This window comes from Spermophilus citellus, assembly GCF_964194105.1.
Source record: "Spermophilus citellus genome assembly, chromosome: 18".
In the NCBI taxonomy this organism is placed as follows: Eukaryota; Metazoa; Chordata; class Mammalia; order Rodentia; family Sciuridae; genus Spermophilus; species Spermophilus citellus.
In genome coordinates this window covers 35,140,539-35,163,352 of record NC_138200.1, presented here as the reverse complement: position 1 = coordinate 35,163,352, position 22,814 = coordinate 35,140,539, and the positions used below count along the sequence as shown (strand labels likewise).

At 39.0% G+C, this 22,814-nt stretch overlaps 1 protein-coding gene across 1 annotated transcript in view; it reads right to left on the bottom strand.

Annotated features, from left to right (window-relative positions):
• Positions 1-22,608, bottom strand: part of LONP2 (lon peptidase 2, peroxisomal) — a 120,205-nt gene extending 97,597 nt beyond the window's left edge. Inside the window, exons 1-2 of the mRNA XM_081273096.1 lie at positions 22,235-22,608; positions 14,901-15,135 (exon numbers count right to left, since the gene is read on the bottom strand). Coding sequence (XP_081129222.1) covers positions 14,901-15,135; positions 22,235-22,467 — 468 coding nt within the window. The 5' untranslated portion in view covers positions 22,468-22,608. The remainder of the gene's footprint in view (positions 1-14,900; positions 15,136-22,234) is intronic.
• Positions 22,609-22,814: the final 206 nt, after the last annotated feature.

Sequence of the window (22,814 nt, the reverse complement as noted above, 5' to 3'; positions counted from 1 at the left end):
TAGAATCAACAAATGGGACTTACTCAAACTAAAAATTTTTTTCTCAGCAAAAGAAACAATAAGAGAGGTAAATAGGGAGCCTACCTCCTGGGAACAAATCTTTACTCCTCACACTTCAGATAGAGCCCTAATATATAGAGTATACAAAGAACTCAAAAAATTAAACCATAAGATAACAAATAACCCAATCAACAAATGGGCCAAGGACCTGAACAGACACTTCTCAGAGGAAGACATACAATCAATCAACAAGTACATGAAAAAATGCTTACCATCTCTAGCAGTCAGAGAAATGCAAATCAAAACCACCCTAAGATACCATCTCACTCCAGTAAGATTGGCAGCCACTATGAAGTCAAACAACAACAAGTGCTGGCGAGGATGTGGGGAAAAGGGTGCAGTTGTACACTGCTGGTGGGACTGCAAATTGGTGCAGCCAATTTGGAAAGCAGTATGGAGATTTCTTGGAAAGCTGGGAATGGAGCCACCATTTGACCCAGCTATTCTCCTTCTCGGTCTATTCCCTAAAGACCTAAAAAGAGCATACTACAGGGACACTGCTACATCGATGTTCATAGCAGCACAATTCAGAATAGCTAGACTGTGGAACCAACCTAGATGCTCTTCAATAGATGAATGGATAAAAAAAAAATGTGGCATTTACACACAATGGAGTATTACTCTGCATTAAAAAATGACAAAATCATGGAATTTCCAGGGAAGTGGATGGCATTAGAGCAGATTATGCTAAGTGAAGCTAGCCAATCCCTAAAAAACAAATGCCAAATGTCTTCTTTGATATAAGGAGAGCAACTAAGAACAGAGTAGGGACAAAGAGCATGAGAAGAAGATTAACATTAAACAGGGATGAGAGGTGGGAGGGAAAGGGAGAGAGAAGGGAACTTGCATGGAAATGGAAGGAGACCCTCATGGTTATACAAAATTACATACAAGAGGAAGTGAGGGAAAAGGGAAAAAAACAAGGGGGAGAAATGAATTACAGTAGATGGGGTAGAGAGAGAAGATAGGAGGGGAGGGGAAGGGAGGGAGGATAGTAGAGGATAGGAAAGGCAACAGAATATAACAGATACTAGTATGGCAATATGTAAAACAGTGGATGTGTAACCAATGTGATTCTGCAATCTGTATACGGGGTAAAAATGGGAGTTCATAACCCACTTGAATCAAAGTGTGAAATATGATATGTCAAGAACTATGTCATGTTTTGAACAACCAACAATAAAAATTTTAAAAAAATAGGAAAATTGATACAACGATTTTTTGTTCCGTTTTGCTTCGGTTTTGTTTTGAGTTATCTATTTGAGCTGCGTTATCCTTGTACTAGAAATATGGGGTCAGAAATTAGCAAAAAACAAACCGAAAGAATGTTAAGTAAATTATTAGAGGAAGGAGGCACCCCAGTAAAACCAAAAACAGGGCATATGTTGATACAATACAAAAATGTAGCCCATGGCTTTTTAAGGAGGAGTTGTTGAATATATCACAATGGGACCATCATGGTGAAGATTTAAGGGACAGGGAAAAGAAAAACTCAAGAACTCTGCCAGTTGGCACATTGCCATTGTGGATGATGATACGATTTTGTTTGCCTGGTCCAAAGATTTCAGTTCAGATTATAGTAGAAGACAAATTAGATCAGGAAAAAGAGGAGGCCTCTCGAGATAGAAAGGGGAAGAAAGTTTAGAGCAGAAAAGTGATCAGGGGAAAAGTTACAACAGGAGGCTGCTACTAACACCTTTCTATCACCAGAGGGCATGAGTATCCAACCAACAGCTCCGCCTATGAGACAACATATGCTGAGTGGCCCTCAACCCCCGTAGTTGATAGATGGGATCCTGAGACAGGACCTCAAAGATTAGCATGCCCTGTATTTGAGGCGGCAGGAGGGCAGTGAAATCACCATATTTTAGATTTCAAAACAGTGAAGCAACTAAAAGAGGCTGTAACAACCTATGGTCCTCAAGCACCCTTCAGTATAAGCTTGGTCGAATCCATTACCAACTTGAACATGACACTAGAAGATTGGACTAGTATGTGTAAAACTGTGCTAAATGGAGGACAATACCTGTTATGGAAGGTTGCCAATGAGGAATTTTGCACAGAGACAGCTAGGCAAAATGCAGCAGCTGATTATCCTCAGAGAAATCTAGATATGTTGTTAGGAAAAGGACCTTATAAGGGTCAGCTGCAAAAAATTGCATATGATCCTGCTATATACTCACAAATTGCTGCAGATGCAGTTAGGGCATGGAAGACTTTACAAAGACATGGAGATTTATATGGTCAATTATTTAAGGTAATACAAGGAGCTAATGAACCTTATGCTGAATTTGTAGATAGGCTTATTCAAACAGCTACCAGAGTTTTTGGGGATACAGAGCAAGCAATGCCATTAAACAGCTAGCCTTTGAGCAAGCGAATAGATGGTGAAAGGAGGCCATTAGACCATGGAAACATGAAGATTTAAACACATATATTAAATTATGTAGAGACATTAATGAACAAGGGCAAGTCTTGGCAGCGCAATACAAAAGGCTTTAGATGCCAGGCCAAAAACATGCTACATTTGTGAACAAACAGGACATTTTAAAAGGAGTTGCCCCATAGGAGGAGGGTTTAACAAAGAAGTAGAATACCAGGATAGAGGGAGACATTGGGCTAATGAATGCCGTTCTCAAACAACCAATGGGAACTCTCCGGGAAGGCTCCCTGTACAGGCCACCAAACCACCATAGAGGATACTCCGTTATCAAAAAACGGACAAGGACCAGGTGTTTACCCATGATATCGTGGAGAAAACCATCGGGCTCCATTGCCAAAAAACGGACGGGGGGCCCAATACTCCAGGGCCCACAACCACAAATATACAGGGCAATGGAGGAACCCAGCAACACCATCAGAGTAGTGCCCAGGAAACATTATCCATTAGATTCCTCATCTGACAAACCAGAGGGAGCGCAGGGTTGGACATCTGCGCCTCCGCCAGAGCAGTACTAACTCCAGAGATAGGAGTTCAAATCATTCCCACAGGAGTAAAAGGACCTCTTCTCCAAGGAACAGTAGGCTTATTATTGGAACACAGTTCTTCTACACTAAAAGGACTTATGATAAGTCCTGGGGTAATTGATCCTAATTATGAAGGTTAAATAAAAATTATAGCCAGTTCTTTAAGGGGTAATATCAGTAATTTCACCAGGAGATAGAATAGCACAGTTATTAATAATATCCAGCCTGCATGATAAATTTTCCAGCCGTACTGTACAAAGAGGTTCCAGGGGATTAGGCTCCACAGGTGTAGATTGGGCTATGCTGTCTTTAAATTTAGATTCTTGCCCCATGCTAAAACTAAATATTCAAGGACATGAATTTAATGGGCTACTTGATACAGGTGTAGACCTTAGCATCATATCTTGTCAAGAATGGCCAAAACATTGGCCATTACAACAAGCCACTCAAATGCTTCAAGGCCTAGGAGCGGCGACTAATCCCCATAGAAGTGCAATGGTATTAGATTGGAAGGATCCTGAAGGATGTGAAGGAACTATACAGCCATATGTATTGGATCATCTTCCTATAAATTTATGGGGATGAGATGTCCTAGATCAATTAGGTTTGACATTAACAAATAACATCAATCCAAATGTGCCCACTATTAGGGCTATACAAGGTTTTAAGAAAGAAAAAAGATTAGGAGAACAAGAACAAAGTATAGCAGCACCAATTCAAATAGATCAAGGAATAAATAGACATGGATTGGGTTTTCAGAAGGGGTCACTGAGACAATAAAGATTACTTGGAAATCAGAAAGACCAGTATGGTTCCTCAGTGGCCCCTGACAAATTGCAAGATTTAAGAGCCATAAATAATGAGATGGTTATTATGGCACCTGCTCAATTGGGGATTCCTCAATTGTCTGCTTTGCCAAAAACCTGGTATGCTTTAGCTATAGATATTAAAGATTGTTTTTTTTTCAATTCCAATTCATCCTGAGGATAGTCCACATTTTGCATTTACGAGCCCTGCACTAAACCATGAAGGTCCCGATCAGAGATATGAATGGAAATTACTCCCTCAAGGGATGGCTAACAGCCCAACTATGTGTCAAATTTATGTTAACAACGCAATCCAGCCACATAGAAATCAAAATCCTGAACTACAAATATTTCACTATATGGATGATGTATTATCAGCACATAAAGATAAAAACACATTGCTAGAATGTTATGCCACACTTACAAATCTATTAAAAAATTATAATCTAGAGATAGCAATAGATAAAGCACAATTAAATTTTCCAATTAATTATTTAGGAATTCTATTATCCTAAACCCTGGTCCATCCACCAAAAATTCAGATACGAGTAGATCAACTCAAATCACTTAACGACTTTCAAAAGTTATTAGGAGACATAAATTGAATAAGGCCTTATCTAGGCATACCAACAGGAGAGTTGGGACCTTTATTTGATATCCTAAAGGGTCCATCAGATCCAAATTCACCCCGCATGTTAACACCTGAAGCAAGAAAGGCATTAAAAATTATTGAAACATATATGGAAAATATGCATTTGGATAGAATTGATATAAGTTTGCCTTTATTATTTATTGTAATACCAACAAAAAATATTCCTACAGGAGTATTTTGGGAAGAAGGTCCATTATTGTGGATACATTTACCTTATTCTCCTAACACTATTCTTACTAGGTATCCTGAGGCTGTAGGACAATTAATACTCAAAGGACTAAAAGCAGCAAAGGGAGTCTTTGGAATTTCTCCCAATAAAATTATTACTCCATATACTATGGATCAAATTGATGAGTTAACTAATGAGTTAAATACTTGGGCAATAATCATGTGTAAATCTAATGTCTGATTTGATAATCACTTACCATCTAATCCTTTGTTGTCTTTTTGGTCTTTGCATCCTGTAGTTTTTCCAAAAATGACAAGAAAAACACCTATCAGGAATGCTCCAAATATATTCACTGATGGGTCAAATAATGGTACAGCAGCAGTAGTTACCCCTGATCAAACTTTTACATTTTTAGTACCCAAACAATCAGCTTAAAAGGTAGAGCTTAATGCAGTATTACAAGCTTTTGTGATGTTTAAAGATTCTGTATTTAATTTATTTTCTGATAGTCAGTATATATTTAATGCTATAGTATCCCTTGAAGATGCTGGTAGGATTTCTCCTTCCTCTACTGTTTTCTCTTTGTTTTCCACTATACAAAGTCTAATCTGGGACAGAAAAGATCCATTCTTTATAGGACATATCAGGGCACATACAGGATTGCCTGGAGCCCTTAGTTTGGGCAATGATTTAGCAGATAGAACTACACATGACATACATATTTTCTCTACAATAGAAGAAGCTATAAATTTTCACAAAAGGTTCCATGTCAATGCTAATACTTTACAAAAGCGTTTTAAAATAACTAAGGAACAAGCTAGACAAATAATAAAACAATGTCAAAATTGTGTGACCTTTTAACCACAAGTTAATCTTGGAGTCAATCCTAGAGGACTGATACCTAACCATACTTGGCACATGGACGTCACACTTGCCAGAATTTGGAAAATTAAAATATTTGCATGTTATAGTTGATACTTCTTCTGGATTTTTGATGGGCTCCCTTCATGCCGGAGAAAAAACTAAAGATATTATAGCTCATTGCTTACAAAATTTTGCCACTGTGGGCGTTCCAAAACAGTTAAAAACAGATAATGGTCCTGGTTATACTTCTACCTCTTTTAAACAATTTTGCTCATCATTTGGCATTACTCATATAACAGGAATCCCATACAATCCACAGAGACAAGGCATAATTGAAAGAGCTCATCAAACTATTAAAATGTACTTATTAAAGCAAAAAGAGGGAATTGGAAAGGGGTATATATCTCCCACAGATAAACTTAAAATAACCCTTTTTACTCTAAACTTTTTAAATTTGGATTCATCAGGACTTAGTGCTGCAGAAAGGCATATGTGTCCAAAAAATGTACATAAGCCTAAGGTATTTTGGAAGGATATTTTAACAGGACAATGGAAAGGTCCTGACCCAGTGATTTTCTGGAGTCGGGGTTCTGTTTGTCCGTTTTCACAGGGAGAACAGCAGCCGATTTGGATTCCAGAGAGACTAACCAAAGCGACTTCTACAGACCAAAAAGAAGATGATTTGACTCAAATCCATAACAGCTGATATCCAGAGCTCCAGCTTGGCTATTCTTACATCTGCAACAGTGGTTTTCCCACACCTGGAGGCTAATGAATAATGAACACCATTGAAGCCTATTTCAAATGTAAAAAACTTTGGGGCTTGCTTGTGGGAATACCTTCAGACCCATTATGCAAGTTACAAGAAAAAGGATGGGATATCCAAAGAAGAGTCAAACCCAGGTGGTAACCAGGATGTCTTTTTCAATATCTATTTTATTATTGCCTTTTCCCACATCATGACGTTCTATTTTATATTTTGATCTCATACAGACCTAGGTTAATGTTTTTCTGATAAGTTCTATTTTTGATCAACTGTGGAGTTTTTAAACATTGCAATGGAGATTTCACCTGTGTAAAGCTACAAGGCCTTTACTATTGTCTTATGTGTTGTATGTTATGTGTGCACACTTGTGTCTTGTGTTGTCTTATGTGTTGTATGTTATGTGTGCACACTTGTGTCTTGTGTTGTCTTATGTGTTGTATGTTATGTGTGCACACTTGTGTTTTGTGTTGTATGTCTGTATTGCGTATGTCCATATATCATATATGAGGAGCGCTCATGGAAAAATGGATCCAAATATTTTTTTTATTCACGGGATTTATATGGTTTAATTTAAATTGGGTAAACAGCTGTTGAGGATTGTTTTAATATGTGAACAAATAAGGAGGTTAACAGATCTGTTTGTTTACTTTCACCTTTCCTTTTCATTATATCTAATTCTATTCAGGATACTAAATTGTTTAGAAAATTTCTTTCTTTTAGTTCCTGCTGAATGTTACATAATTTTTTTTTAGCCATCATTGCCAGAATTCCTATCTTCATCCCAGTGCTGGTGAAGACAAAGATAAAAGCAAACTACAGCTTCTGCGATAGCTATCACAAAAAACTGTATAAACTGATGCATCAATGAATAATGTAACTCAACAAGTGATGCTCAATCAAGAAGTCGATTTACTTTGGGAGGAAATGAACATATTAATAGATTCCTCTGCTTTGAACTGCTTGCAGAACTTGCCTGGACTATGTATCACTTGTATGCATTGTGAACTATCTGTTGGTGCAGCGAATTGTGGTAGTGCTGGAGTATCTTTGCTGATGGTGTCACCCGTGGTACAATTTTTCCAAAAAGAGCCATCATTTGGCTTGGTGTCGTGGCATTTTGTATCCTCCTCCCTTCTGCTGGCATCAAGGCCAAATTTGGGGGCCAACAGAGGCGAGGCAAAGAACCTCACCTCCCCACTGGCACCAAAGCCAAATTTGGGGGCCAACAGAGGTGAGGCAAAGAACCTCACCCCCCCACTGACACCAAGGCCAAACTTGGGGGCCAACAGAGGTGAGGCAAAGAACCTCACCCCCCCCCCACTGGCACCAAGGCCAAATATGGGGGCCAACAGAGGTGAGGCAAAGGACCTCACACCCCCACTGACAAAGGCCAAATTTGGGGGCCAACAGAGGTAAGGCAAAGAACCTCACCCCCCCACACACTGGTGCATAGGCCTATCCACAAGTATGGCTGTATGCTGGACCAGTAGTCAGTGATGGGTAAGATCCAATTGCAGTGGTACCAACCTAAGACAGGAGGCTAACGCCTTGAGGTCAGCTCATCCGATGATGGGTAAGAACCATATGTAGTATTGGACAACCTAACAGGCACGGTCCCTAAGCCACATTGCTTGTTGTTTAATTAAACAGAAGGGGGGAGATGTTGAGAGCCACGGCCAGTCAGAATGACGCCTGGCATTTGCCAGTGGGAATGTTTGAAAGGTGACGCCAGCGAACCATTGAGATGATGATTTGAGTTAAGCTATATATAATTGCTGTGATGCTGGATTGATTGTATTGTATATTTGACCTTTACTGTCGGGCAATGGGGCGGCTCTTGCTGCCTCGGCCCCTGCTACTTTGGAGTTCTTGCACTACTTTAGAGTTCTCGTGGGGATTCCCAGAGAGTTCCCATTGGTTGGGGAAGTGCCGGAGGAGGGATTTCCGGTGTGGGGGTTTGCTGGAAGGGCCACATGGGTGGCGTTGGCGGAAAAGCGTGCCGGTGAGAGTTGAAATAAGTAGTTGCTGTTTGAACCTACAAGGCTTTGTGGCGGCTCGGTTATTCGTGCCCAGCCAGACTGCGGCAGGAAGAGACAAAGAAGGTCACTTGGGAGGCACTCCCAAAATCATTCTATGAAGCCAGTAACACCCTGATACCAAAACTAGATAAGGAAATATCACAGAAAGAAAACTATAGACCAATACCCTGATAAACACAGATACAAAAACCTTTAAAAATATTAGTAATTCATATGAAAAATGTGTTAGGAAGACAGTACATTATGACCAAGTTGGTTTCATTCCAGGGATGCAAGGATGGTTCAACATATGTAAATCAATAGATATAATTCATCACATAAACAGAATCAAGGACAAATAGACATGATCATCTCAAAAGATGCAGAAAAAGCCTTTGACAAAATATAACACCCAATTATGTAAAAAACAACAAAGAAATTAGGAATAGAAGGAACTTACCTTGACATCATAAAGGTTCTATATGAAAAACCCAAAGGTAAGATAATATCAAATGGAAAAAAACTTAAAGCATTTCCTTTGAAATCAGGAAGAAGACAGGGATTAACCAGTACTTGAAAGTTTAGCCAAAGCGATAAGGCAAGAGAAGCAAATAAAAAGGATACAAATAGCAAAGGAAGAAGTTAAATTATCACTATTCGAAGAATATATGATCCAACAAATATATGAAAAAATGTCCAACATCTTTAGCAATCAGGGAAATACAAATCAAAACTACACTGAGATTTCATCTTACTCCAGTTAGAATGCCAATCATTAAAAATACAAAAATTTAAAACTGATGAGGGTACAGGGTAAAGGAACACTTATACTCTGTTAGTGGTATTAAAAACTAGCCACTCTGAATGATTCACGTTTTCTATCCCAGAGTGGAGAGGCTTTGACCATCACTACATCTTGTAGTGACCTGGACAATGCCCTGGTCCCGGAAGTTTGAGGATGCTCTTCAGATGCAGATGTCACCCTACAGCCTTTGGGTTGAATTACACTCACATGTCCCTTGTAACTCCATCCCTTCTTATCTTTTTTGGATGAAATTTTCTAAGTAGGGTTCCCCCAATAAAAGCCGATTTCTGAATGTGGTCACGCATGTGTGCGTGCATGCCACACTCTCTTGCTTGCTCTCTCTCTCTCTCCATCCTCTCGTGACTATTCCTTGCTCTCCCATTTGGGGAGCTTGAGGCTGAGAGCGGAGGAGCCATCCTGAAGCTTGTTTAAAGGTAAAGCGTGTGTCTGTGTTTTATTTGGTGTCCCTGGAAATTCAAAGGAGCAACCTTAAGTTCAGCTGCCTCCGTGGGTCCGGAGTAGCACGTGGTGCCCAGAAACAGGGACTGCTGGGGTGGGTGTGTGAATTTCCAGGTTGATTGAGAGAGAGCCCTATAGAAATTTAGTGAACCGTGATTCTTTGGGGATCACAGAGGAAGCAGACATTCAGAGCCAGGAACGTCAAAGAATTATCATGGGCAATTCCATGTCTTCAGATAAAGCAATGTATTTAACAATTTAGAGACAATAATCAACCAGAGAAGAAAACAAGTCAGAAGGGCCCAGCTAGCTCAGCTCCTGAAAACAGTTAGTGAGGTGTGCCCACTTTGTCAGCAAGACTCACGGGATTTACGTACTTGGGAGAAACTAGGTAGAAAATTATATAAAGGCTACCTCTCTGCCAAGTTGTCTAAAAGTACAATAGAGAATGTTCAGAAGGTCTGGACTGCTTTAGAAATGTGCCTTTTTGGTGATCTAGAACAGAACCAATGGTCCACCAAGGACCTGCTGAAAGGGCTTCAGAGAGCTGTTAGAAGTTTGGAGCAGGAGAAACGGCCCAAGACTGCTTCCAAGAAGTTCTCTCTTTCTGAGACAGGACTGAGGACGGAGTCAATTTTTGCTCAGTCTACAGCTCGAAAACACAGGGGCAAAACCTGAAATCAAAAGTTTAGTCTCCACTGAGCGGGTCAGAACCAGGAGCTTAGAGGAGCACCAAGGGGCATGTTCCAGAAAGGAAACTATCTCCCATCGGATTTGGTGAGGCAGATTCAAACTGGAGAGGAACAAGATGGACAGAAAGATACAAACGAAAAAGAGTCACAATCTGAGGGGACTCAGTCAGAAGGTGAGGAAAACCTGGAGGAGGGTTTTACTAAATTATATCTAGCTGGCCCAGCACCCGCCATCTAAATTTGGCCACTCTCCCTGGGAGAATGGGATAATAATTACTCTGAACTGGCGGTCGCCATGCTTAAGTCCCTACAATGTGGCCTTAGAGGAGTGCAGGCGAGGGGAGGACATTACAGGTTTTCAGCTTTTACCAGTCTTTGAGTAGATTAATGAACAAAATCAGCATGTACACATGCATGCTGCAGTTCCCTTTAAGACTCTAAAGGAGCTCAAAACTGCTTGCGGTACCTATGGTCCAAACTCACCCTTTGTGCAAAGCCTGCTTGATTTGTTATGCCACAAGCCTTGACCTCTCAAAGACTGGATTTCAATGGCAAAGGCTTGCCTTTCCAAGGGTGATTATCTCCTTTGGAGATCTCACTGGACTGTTTATTGCACCAAACAGGCTGAGATCTATTGAGCCGTCAGGTAAAAGGGAATCAGGGAGAAACTTACAGGACATATTTTCCAGATCCACCTCAAGTACACTCAGTAGTGTGGACTGGAGAATCCATCTGGGTATTTACTAATGACTCATATATGATGGGAGGATTTATAGACATATTACTTCCAACCATGTGACTGGATTTAATTATTCTGGCTATAGCACCCAATTACCTTTGTGTTGGTCCCAGAATAAGCATACTAGCTGTCTAAAAGGGTCATTTGAGGAAAAGACAGCAATTGGGAGACCTAGACCAACTAATCGTACTGTTACCAGAGACTCAAAACCTTAGATCAGATCAGTTATTAAAATGGGACTTTCTCATAACAAACCAGTCATCTCAGAATACTTCCAAGACTCTTCATAATCAAATAGACACATGAAAGGATTGAGACTAAGCTAAATGCCTTAGAGGATACTGTCATAAATATGGTAATGAACTTTCAGCTTTGAAATTCAAGGAAAGACTTAAATGTCATGCTAACTATAAGTATGTGTGTGTTACTGCTGCCAAATACAATGTCTCCCAGTGGGACTGGGAGAAGATTAAAAACCATTTATTGGTGTGGGAGACCAACCTCCCACATGACTGAGTTAATTCTCCTGCTGGGCGATGTGTCAGTCTGCTGCTAGACTGCCCCACTCTTCTAGCTCTTCTAAGGTTCAAGTGACTGTCTTCATGCCTGGGCCGAGGCTTCCTACAGCCCCATGGGTGGAGCTATGCTCACCTGTTCCTTTGTAATATAACCTCTTGCCCTGTTTAGGATAGAATGTTCCATGGAAGTGCCTTGTGTGTGTCCCCTTCTCTTACTGTGCCCTTGGGTGTGGCCTACCTAAATGTCAGTCAACCTGCTGATAGCGGACATCATGAAGATAGATTCAGCCCCTTGAAACCTGACCCCTTGCCTCATTTGAATAGCTTATCCTCAATAAAAGGGGTCAGCGAGTGCTCTTTCCCTCTCTTCCTGCGGACCCTTAGGGCAGAGGAGCCGTCACAGCAACCCAAAGAGAAAGGTATTTGTGTCTCCAGTTCCCCTGGAGTGACCCCTGAGCCTTTTAGTTGCGAACAGAAACCTGGCATATTGGGTATTTGGCAAAATAATAACAATAACAGCTTGAATCTTTTGGAGCTCCATCATCATATTCAAGATATACAAAAAAGATTGATATTTTAGATCCTATTTCTTTAGTTAATCAGATACTTAAAGAATCGAAGGGCTTTAACCCTGGAAACGTTCTTAAACATTCTACATGGTCTATCCTTGTATTGTTCTCTTTGCTACTAATTCTCTCTTGTATTGTAATTGTAGGATGGCGAGCCTTCAAAACAAGGATTCCAGACTCAAAATAATGACCCATAACTTGCTTTTCAAAGAAAGAAGGGGGAATATGTGGGAAGCCACTCTGAATGATTCACGTCTTCCATCCCGGAGTAGAGAGGCTTTGACCATCACTACATCTTGCAGTGACTTGGACACTGCCTGAGGACACGTCTTCAGATGCTGGCCTTGCCCTATAGCCCTTGGGTCAAATTACACTCACATGTTGTAACTCTGTCCCTTCTTACCTTTTTTGGATGAAACTTTCCAAGAAGGAGGGTCCCCCCAATAAAAGCCTACTTCCCAATGTGCTCGTGGGCGAGTGCTCTCTCGCTCTCTCTCTCTAGCCCCTCATAACTATCCCTTGCTCTCTCTTTTGGGGAGCTTGAGGCTGAGAGCGGAAGAGCCGTCCTGAAGCTTTTTAAAGGTAAAGTGTGTGTCTCTGTTTTATTTGGTGTCCCTGGAAATTCACATGAGCGACCCTAAGTTCAGCTGCCCCAGCGGGTCGGCATATAACCATTATGGATATCAATATAGAGGTTCCTCAAAAGACTAGGAATGGAACCACCTGTGACACAGATATACTACTCCTTCGAATTTGTCCAAAAGAATTAAAGTTAGCACACTACAGCAAAACATGCATGCCCACATTTATCACAAAATAGCCAAGTTATGGAACAAATCTAGGTGTCTTGTCAACAGATAAATGCATAAAGAAAATATGGTGTACATAAACAATGGAGGTTTACTTAGCCAAAAAGAAGAATAAAATTGTCATTTGCAGAAAATAGATGGAACTGGAAAACATGCTAGTGAGATAAGCAAGGCTCAAAAAGTGAAGGGTTGTTATGCTTTCTGTCATGCAGAAGCTAGAGAGAAAAAGGAAAGAAAAGAGACCTTACGAAAACAGGAGACGGTAAAGAAGGAGGATGGGGAGGGAGTAGGGAAGGAAAAGGGAGGCATGGGGAAATGAAATAGACCAATCTATGTGTATGTATGAATATATCACAATGAATTCTTCTAGTAAATATAATTATAACCAGGTGGAGTAGCACCTGCCTGTAATCCCAGCGGCTCATGAGGCTAAAGCAGAAGGATCTCAAGTTCAAAGCAAGCCTCAACAACTTATGGAAGCCCTAAGCAACTCAGTGAGAGCCTGTCTCTAAATAAAATATAAAAAAGGGCTGGGGGTTGGAATTGCAGCTCAGAAGTAAAGTGCTTGCAGAGCACATGTAAGGCCCTGAGCTCCATCCTCAGCACTATAAAGGTATTATGTCCAACTACAACTTAAAAAAGGGAATGCTGGGGATGTAGCTCAGTGCTCAGAAGTTAAGTGCCCCTGGGTTCAATCCCTGCTACCAAAAAATGAAATAATTATAATATACCAATAAAAATTATTTTTAAAAAGATAGAAGAAAATGAGAGGCCATCAGTTAGGAGGCTGATGAAGAAACTACTGATAAAGCCTATAGAAAGTAGATGGCAAAAGGGATGAAAGAGAAGCACTAATTATAAACAATCTTAATGTCTAAAGAGGAATAATAAAATTGATATCCCAAGTCAATAACATTTATACAAGTACTTAAAAATTTCTTTAATGTTCTTACAAAAATCTTTACATGTTTAAAAAGTTTCTGTAGATCAAAGTAGAAAGAAGTAAAGGTGAAAAAAAAAAAAAAACTATGAAGCTATGCCCAAGCTGTGTCCAACAGAATTACAAAGATCCAGGAACCCTCACCCAGGAAAAGGAAGAGAAATTCTATTTCCCCCACTCTAAATTCCTAAAGAGTACATGTACATCTCTGGTGCTGAAACTTAAGTTTCTTTTTTCAGAGTATATTCTTTCTTTTAGCTCCCATAGAAGTTACAGCTCCAAATTAATTTTTCTATTGTTCACCACGCTAGGTGTCACTTCAAAAGATATATTAGATACAAAGACCTATGCTGTGAAGACTTGCCCTGCAAGTCTAACCCTAACCCTAACACTTTTCAGTGATCAATGGTGTTTAAAATCAAGACCTAGGTAGTACCTGGTCCTCACAGATCCAGTTATAGTCAATGGATTATATCCATTGAAAAGTAAAAGACTATAATTTTTAATTTTATAGTTCATTGAGGATTAGAATAGAAGGTTTCTATTCTATCTAAAGTTAACCAAAAACTTAAAAATATAGAAGTAAAGAACCCAATATTTAATGCATACTTGAAGTATTCTTCCCTCTCAGCATGCTAGTTAGTCAAAGTTTTAACCAAACTTGAAATAAGTCCAACTTGGTTTTAATCTTCTAGTTACTGAAAGACACAGTGTGACTTAGACTTTTGAAGCAATATAACTTCTATTATTTGGTGCCTAGATATTTTAGTGACATATTTAGACATTTTGTGTGGTATTTTAACACTAAATATTTAGGCTTAATAACTATCTGGTTTGAAGATACTAGAAGTTATAAATAAAGCTCTAGTGACATATGCTAGAAAAACTTTAGAAGAGGTTTGCTAACATATCTTGGAATGATTTAGGTACAGCTCCAGACAAAAGCAAATTAGGATATAAAATGTGAAATCATTTAAAGGTATGCTGCCCTAAAGATTTAGCATATCTTTACAGAGCAAAGAAATCAAAGAAAAAAAGGCTTAAGGAAAAAAATAAAAGCCACTTACTTGTACTGCATATTTGTAAAACTGTTCTGAGAGTTCTCCCAGCTCCTCCCTGGTTTTGCAGGTATTGGGAAATTCCTCAAGCCGATCCAACTGTTCCACTTCAGCAACAGGATATGGCTTCTCTTTTAAGACCTGGACAATCTGGAACCGGCACAGGCCTGTAATCAGCAACGTATAGTGGGGCTTGGGCCAGTTACTGCCCACAACCTGAACCGCCAGCGCAGCTGTCCCAATCCTGAAAAACACAGAACATCAGTATGACAAATATTCACTCTGAAAAATGGAAACTTACTTCCCAAAGTGTCAGATATTCTGAGAAATTCATTAAAAAATAAAGAACATCAGAAGTGTAAATGAACTCTGTCTCTAATTTAGCATCCGGTATGAGCTTTATTAAGTCACTACAATCAGCTGTGGGGTAAAGCATACAAACTACGATTGCACCACTTCTAAAAATTATGTAGGAATTCCCACACACCTGGATTATTTCAGCATAAAAATCTAAGAGAGAGAGTAGTTGACAATTATATAGCTTAAATTAACAGTGCCAACTACAATACTAGACTAAACATTAACATTTTAAATAGAATGAAATACAAACAGTATAAACCAATGTAAGAAATCTCTGTTCCAATATCAGTTTTAAAGTCCAATTATCTTACTTAATCAATCTATAAAACTTCTACATATCTATCTTATTACAAACTACCACTACACTCTGGGAATTAATACATATATGTCCTTAATCCTGAATTCCTAAATGTGGGGGCTAAATATTATAGACCATACCATGTCACGAACTGAGGAGAGCTAAAGACTGAGATCTCAAGAAAGTATTTACCTAGTTCTAACAAGCAATCCTCTCACTAAAATAGTTGAAAAGTCTTATTTAAGTCTTAGCTCCTTATCAGAACATACAACTGTGACCGAGTTACATGTAAACTTAATTCACAGAAAGGAAGTAACACTCAAACTAAGCCAAAGATATATAAAATATAAAGACAACATTCAGAATACGCTTCTGAATCCCAAATTAAAATATTTCTCTCCTCAGATATATTCAATTTCAGAAAAGAAACTAAAAGAGATGATAGGTCTGGGAAAATGATAATATTAAAATACTACACCTGTTTATCTCAAACATACTGAATCACATACACATACAATATGTGAATACATCAGTGAATTTGCTCTGTCCTACATAAATACTCATAAATTACACATTTTGTAGATTATGAGATTTTGGTTTCCTTGTGGCACTCAGCTTATTTTAAACTATGTCCCTTATTCCTTATTATTTTTGCAGTCATGTCACATGTACAAGGGATAAAAACTGATTTTAACAATACCTTAAGCTGAATAATTAGGAAGATAATTGGATGAGAGAAAAAAATCACATACTTTAAAAACTTGAAATGATTTGACATTTATTATTTTGATTTATTTACATTTTACTACTTTTATCCAGTGACTAATCAACAGGTTATAGTTCCCATTTTCAAAAAACCAAGTCAGATTGCCTGAGGAAGTCAGCAATGCCTAAACTGATGAGACATCAACTCAGATATTCAGCAATGTTTGCTCCATGCTGAAAGAGTTCACAATTGTGTTTGTACACTTTTGCAACCAGAACCAGATCCCTGACCTCAGGGGTTTACAAAGTAGAATCCAAGGAGAAACCAGAGAGGGGGAGATGAGCCAAATCCAGATCTCCTGGGAGATAAATTTTATTATTTGGTCTATGTCACTGATAAACAATGACATTAAAAATAAGTTTTCTGGGCTAGGGATGTGACTCAGTGATAGAGTGCTTGCCTATAATGTGCAAAGCCCTGGGTCTGATCCCCAGTACTGTAAAAATAAATAAATAAACAATTTCCCTACAAAGCTAAGAAAATGCTTTTGCTAATAGTGAAAAGAAGATGTTCCAAGCTGAAATGAGATTAAGTTGAATTTACACTATATGACTCTCTTCTTAGTGAGAAAAAGGTTTTAAATGTAATGGGTTTTTACTTGAAAGCACATGTAGTTGACTAAAATATACACCTTTTAAAGAAAAATATGACCTGTGAAATTATAGTTAGAAACAGTATCTTTTGGTGAAAGGCACTGTGAAAAATGACCATGTTTAATGTAATTTTAGACAAGTTATAGTGTCTATTTGGCTCCAGGTTTTATATATAAAAACATATAAACCAACAAAATGTTCAATTAATCTAATTTTCTTTTTTGATAGACAAGTCTTTACATTAAATTAGTCATCTAAACATCCTTACTCTCATATTGTAATATATACATTATCAGGTCTGACAAAAGCAACACTTCTGTCATACCTAATCAATGTAGGTCATATTTGATAACAGATCAGGTCATATGTGATAACAGATCCAAATTTATACATCCAAATGAGTGGTGTCTTTCCCTTTAGGTGGTGGCTCTGTAATAAATCTACACATATGCTAAGAAAACTGATATTGCTGCAGTTCAAAGAATTTTTGAAACTCCTAATTGGAATGGACCTTCAGAGAGTATAAAATATTACAAAATTTTAGTCCACATAAGATCTGACTAAAGTGATATGGTCTGTGTAATCTGGAAATTGATTTATATAATTCCAAAAATATTTAAAAACCATCAACTGTAGTGGTGGGAAAATCTAAGAACTACTAGAAAAAAAGTGGTTTTCCAATATGATGATATCATGTAAATATCTAAGCTCTGGTCTATGGCTTTGTTTTTTTGCTTTTATTTTACTTTAAAGCCCTGCATTTTTCTTGAAATCTTCACTCTCCTAAGTGCTGTAATGAGACTAGTTTAGTTCCGTACATATTGAGACAATGTGAATCCACATTTCAAACTACACATTTTGGGAATAATAAATCACTAGTATACAGATTTAGAGTGCTCTGCAGTTACAAAAGGCTTCCATAAGTATTATTTCATTATATACCTCCTTTCACCCCTACAAAGCAGGCTGCACTATATAAACCCTTATTAAAACTGAGTAATTGAGATTTAAAAATGTGAAAAACAGTTATGCAGTTTCAAGGATATTTAAGAGCAACAGAGTACCTGAATTAGATTTTATGACAAATTTTACTCTTTTCTTACCACAATGAATAATATGAAATGTACTAATAAGTATAAAAATAAATAATTTATTTTTTGTAAATTGTCTAAAAAGCTAAGATACTGGAAAGCACTTAATGAACAGAAGCACTTCTACCAAAGCTCTGGAAACAAAAGAAGAGTTGTACATTTCTGGGAAAGAAACACTGAAACATCTTTTTAGTTTTGTTTTGATGTTACACTATACTTATTTTCTTGAACAGTTGATGATTTGGGGAAAAAATTAATCATTATTAATAATGACTTAGAAGACAGGAATCTACTAGAACATTCCTTCTAGCTGTATAAACTAGAAGAGGTTTATATTGCTAGAGGATTTTTGATTCTCACTCTCTTAAAACTTTACTTGTGAATTTGAAAAATGCCACTTATAGATAGATCTTCCTTAAAAAGAATAAACGAAGATTCAGGAAATTCTAAGTAGAACTATCCATTGCATACTTGCTAATGTAAATGATTCAATTTTGAAATATTATTATTATCAGATAATATTTCTTAAATTCCTAAGAATGCTAATAGATACAAAAATAATAATGTATGGATAAAGAGTTAATCCTAATTATGGAACCATGTATCTGCCTCATATTTTATTAGATAAATACCAAAGAAACTAATTAAGGGTCTCACAAAGGAATAAAAAAGCCAACAAACAAACAGGGATTGAGGAAACAAAACCATGGACCTGAATGTAAAGTCAGAAGAATGAATGACCATGTTTAAATGCCTGAAAGGATACAGGTAGTACTCAGTTATTATCCACTTTCACATAGAAAACAATGAGTTATTTGGAAGCCACTAAAAATATAGTTCAGTTAGGTAAAGAAATGCAGGACATCCTGAGGTGGCATAGGAGCCAAGTTCTACCCTGCAGGGGTAATGCAAAGCTCTTCCTTTAAAAGGCTCCTGTCAAGCAACATGACTCACATTAACATGCAGAGGGGGACTCTGTTGCTCAAAATGGCAAAGGCAGTATCACTGGGAAGGTGACATCCATGTGGCAAGCAACAAGGGGGAGCAAATTCCTTCTGCTGCTCCTTGACTACTGAAGCCAGTGCCCTAGATGGTGTGAAGGAAACAAGAGGCAGGAGCGGAGCCCTTCACCTCCTCTCTAGTGTGTCATCTAGAAGAGCAGGTAATTGGGAAGGACAGGGGTGTGTGTGTGTGTAGAAACAGACTAGTGTTAGATAACTCAATAGTTATGCTACTAAGCTTTATTTTTTAAGTGGAAAGTGTTTGAAAAGTTATAATAAAGAAAAAAGACACTGGGCACAGTGATACATGTCTTTAACCCCAGCAATTTGGGAGGCTCATGAAGGAGGATCGCAAGTTTGAGGATAGCCTGGGCCACTTAGCAAGACCCTGTCTCAAGGTAAAAAAAAAAAAAATTAAAAAGGGCTGGGGCTGTAATTCAAGGACAAAGCACTCCTGGATCAAATTTCAGCATACAAAAGAAAAAAACATTTTGGAATGTATGACCAATCTTTCTACACATACTTTTTAAGTATCAAAACATTTTCTAAGATAACTCTAGGTAGTCTGGTGGATTCTTACAATGCTGACCTTTCTATAGATCTTTCATTGTCTGTTTTCTAATTTAAATGACTAAATTTTAACATTACTAGTCATTTAAAACAAAGACAATATAAACATCAAGAATCAGATTACGCATTATTCTTTTTTTTTTTTTTTTTATAGGAGATTGAACCCAAGTGTATTTAACCACCGGGGCCCCATCCCTAGACTTTTTTTTTTATTTTTTATTTTGAGACAGAGTCTCACTAAGTTGCTGAGCCTGGCCTCAAACTTGTAATCCTCCTGCCTCAGCCTCCCGAGCCACTAACATTATCTAAATACTAGCAATTACTTTCAGGCAGAATTTAGTTTTTGTTCTTTTGAAGGGATTTACATAAAAGAAATTAAAAATGTTCCCAAACTGCCAGAATAATGTTACCAAATAGTCACTCATAATATGACTGACTTCACTTGTGAAATTCAGTGTATCCATAGGTAACCCATACATATATGTAGCAGAAATTAAACAAAAAATCTAATGTGAGTATTCTTGTCTCAACAAGAAACTAAGTGTCTGTGCACAAAGGCAAAAAATGATGGCAGAAATAAACATAGATTTAAAGAGTGAGGTCATATGTAGGGAAACCAGCATCCAATACAATTTGTCAAAGAATAATGAGGCAGGCACATGCCTGTAATCCCAGTAGCACAGGAGGCTGAGGAAAGAAGATCAAGAGTTCAGCCTCTTGAACTTAGCAAGACCCTGTCTCAAAATAAAAAAAAAAAAAAAGTAAAGAAAAAGGGCTGGGATGTGGCTCAGTGGTTAGGCACCTCTGGGTTTAATCCCTGGTACCAAAAACAAAATCAAAAGACAAAACTAAGATAATTAACCTAAAGGTAAAAAAAATTAATTTACTATCTTGACCATTTTTTTAATACTTTATTTTTATTTTTATGTGGTGCTGAGAATTGAACCCAGTGCCTCATGCATGCCAGGCGAGTGCGCTACCACTTGAGCCATATTCCCAGCCCCCTAAAGTAAAAAATTTTTAAGAGTAATGAAACTTGAAAAATGTCCAATTCTATTTGGGCAATAATCAAAGCAAATCAAATGGAGCCAAGTATTTTTCACTGTTGACAGGGCTTTACAATGTGAACTGTTTTAGGGTTTTTTGTTTTGTCGTTTTGGTTTTTGTTGTGTTAAGGAGGTACCAATCTCCTTTGAGAACCTACTTTCTTCTAAACAATACAGTTCCCAAGATTTGGGGTAAAAACAAGACATTTTAACCTTCTAAAAAATCCTTCAGTTAGGAACCCTTAATTTGAAAATGAGGGATAAATACAAGGAAAGGTGAATCTCCAAATTGAAAAAAAACTCAAGTTCAGTTAAAGATAGGAGGTAGGAATCTGGGAGGTAAGTTTGAAGATATCTGGTTCAAGCATACTATATACCAGCACTGTCCAATAAAAATACCACATATGTGATTTTAGAAGCACATTATAAAGTAAGAATTGGTAAAATATTAACATTTTATTTAACCCCCAATGGTCAAAATATTACCATTCTAACATTTAATCTATATAATATTTATTAATCAACAAAACATATTCATGCTAAGATTTTTCAAATCTGGTGTGTATATATATTCCCAGCACATTTAGGGTGACTGACCACCTGATCTGCCTGGACTGAGGGGCTCCCTATAACACAGGATTTTCAGTACTAAAACTCGGTCCTGGCAAACTGTGACAAAGTGCTCTCTAGTCACATGCACTGTACAGTACTGGAAACCATAGCTATCCATCTATCCTGATGAAAAGGCAATATACATATATGCTTTAAACTAATCTTCATAACACACCTAAGAGACAGCTGCTATTAGTTTATAATTTACAGAGGAAGAAACAGACACAGGTTAAGTCTTTCACCCAGGGTCACACAACTGGGGCCATGGTGGAGGGCAATCTAGTGGGTCCTAAGGGCAATCTAGCTTGGGTCCTAAGGAAAATGTTAAGATATGAGAGAAAAAAGTGGCACAGGCCTGTAATCCCAGTGGCTCTGGAAGATGGCAAGTTCAAAGCCAGACTCAGTAATTTAGCAAAGCCCTAAGCAACTTAGTGAGACCCTGTCTCAAAAAATAAGAAAGTCCTGGGAGAGGAGGAAAAGGGTTGCATGGAGTGTAGAAAAATACCCAAAAGTTAACGACTGAATGGTGCAATTCAGGAAAATGAAAACCTGTGGAGTTTAGAGTGTCTCAAAAGACAAATATGAGAGGGCGAAGGGAGAAAGGGGAAAGGAAGGAATGGGGGGAAAGGTGAGAAGGGGTAAGGGAAGGGGGTGGGGAGAAGGGCGAGAGCACCCAAGAAGAAAGGAGGGGCCTGGAAAGTTAAGGGCGCTGGCTTAGGAAACTGAAGGAGACGACAGGGACAGAGTTTCAAATCAAATGACAACAGTGGCAGGTGATATGGAGTTTTCGCCAGGTGTCAGGCACTACTTCATGAATTATCTTATTAACGGTCACTGAGCAGCCATCTGTTATCCCCATTTTTCTTGAGCGGGCGTTGAAGAGGCTGAACCAAGTAGCAAAGGCCGTCCGGAGCGGAGCTCCGCGCTCAGGGGCCAGCCGGGCCCGGGCCCGGGTCCGCGAGGAGGCCGCGCCGTCCGCCGCTGCAGCCAGGGCCGCCCGGCCTACCTGTGCAGCGGAGGCAGGTCTTGCGCGTCGCTGGCGGGGTCGGGTGTGTTGGGGATGACACCCAGGATGGTGCTCTGCAGCGACGTGCCCTTGAGCAGCCGGCTCCGCACCAGCTGCAGGTTGCGGGCCGTGTCCACGCTGGTGCGGATAGTGGAGCCGGGCAGCAGCACGCCTTCGTGGGTCAGCAGCAGCGGGAGGCGTCTGGGGATTTGGATAGGACTCACAGATGACATGGCGACAGCCGATCCCACTGGGTGCTGTCAGAAGGAGCGGGACGGACAGCTCTGCGCTTAGTGCGCTTCAGCGACCGAACCCCGCAGACAGCGCGCCGTCGCTTCCGGCCCTGCGCTACGGCCCGCCCCCAGGCTCAAACGCCGCCGCTTCGCGCAGCCTCCCGCAGATTCTGTTTGGGGCTTGTATATCGTACATACGCAAAAAGAGGCGCACGAAAAAAATCTGCTGAGAACCTCGCCTCAGTGAGCCTAGCTCACAGAGTGTGCTGGGAAGGATGGTTGCGTTCGATTTGTGTATACTAGAAACTTGTGTTTTAAAGTTATTATTGGAATGGACTTTAACTTTA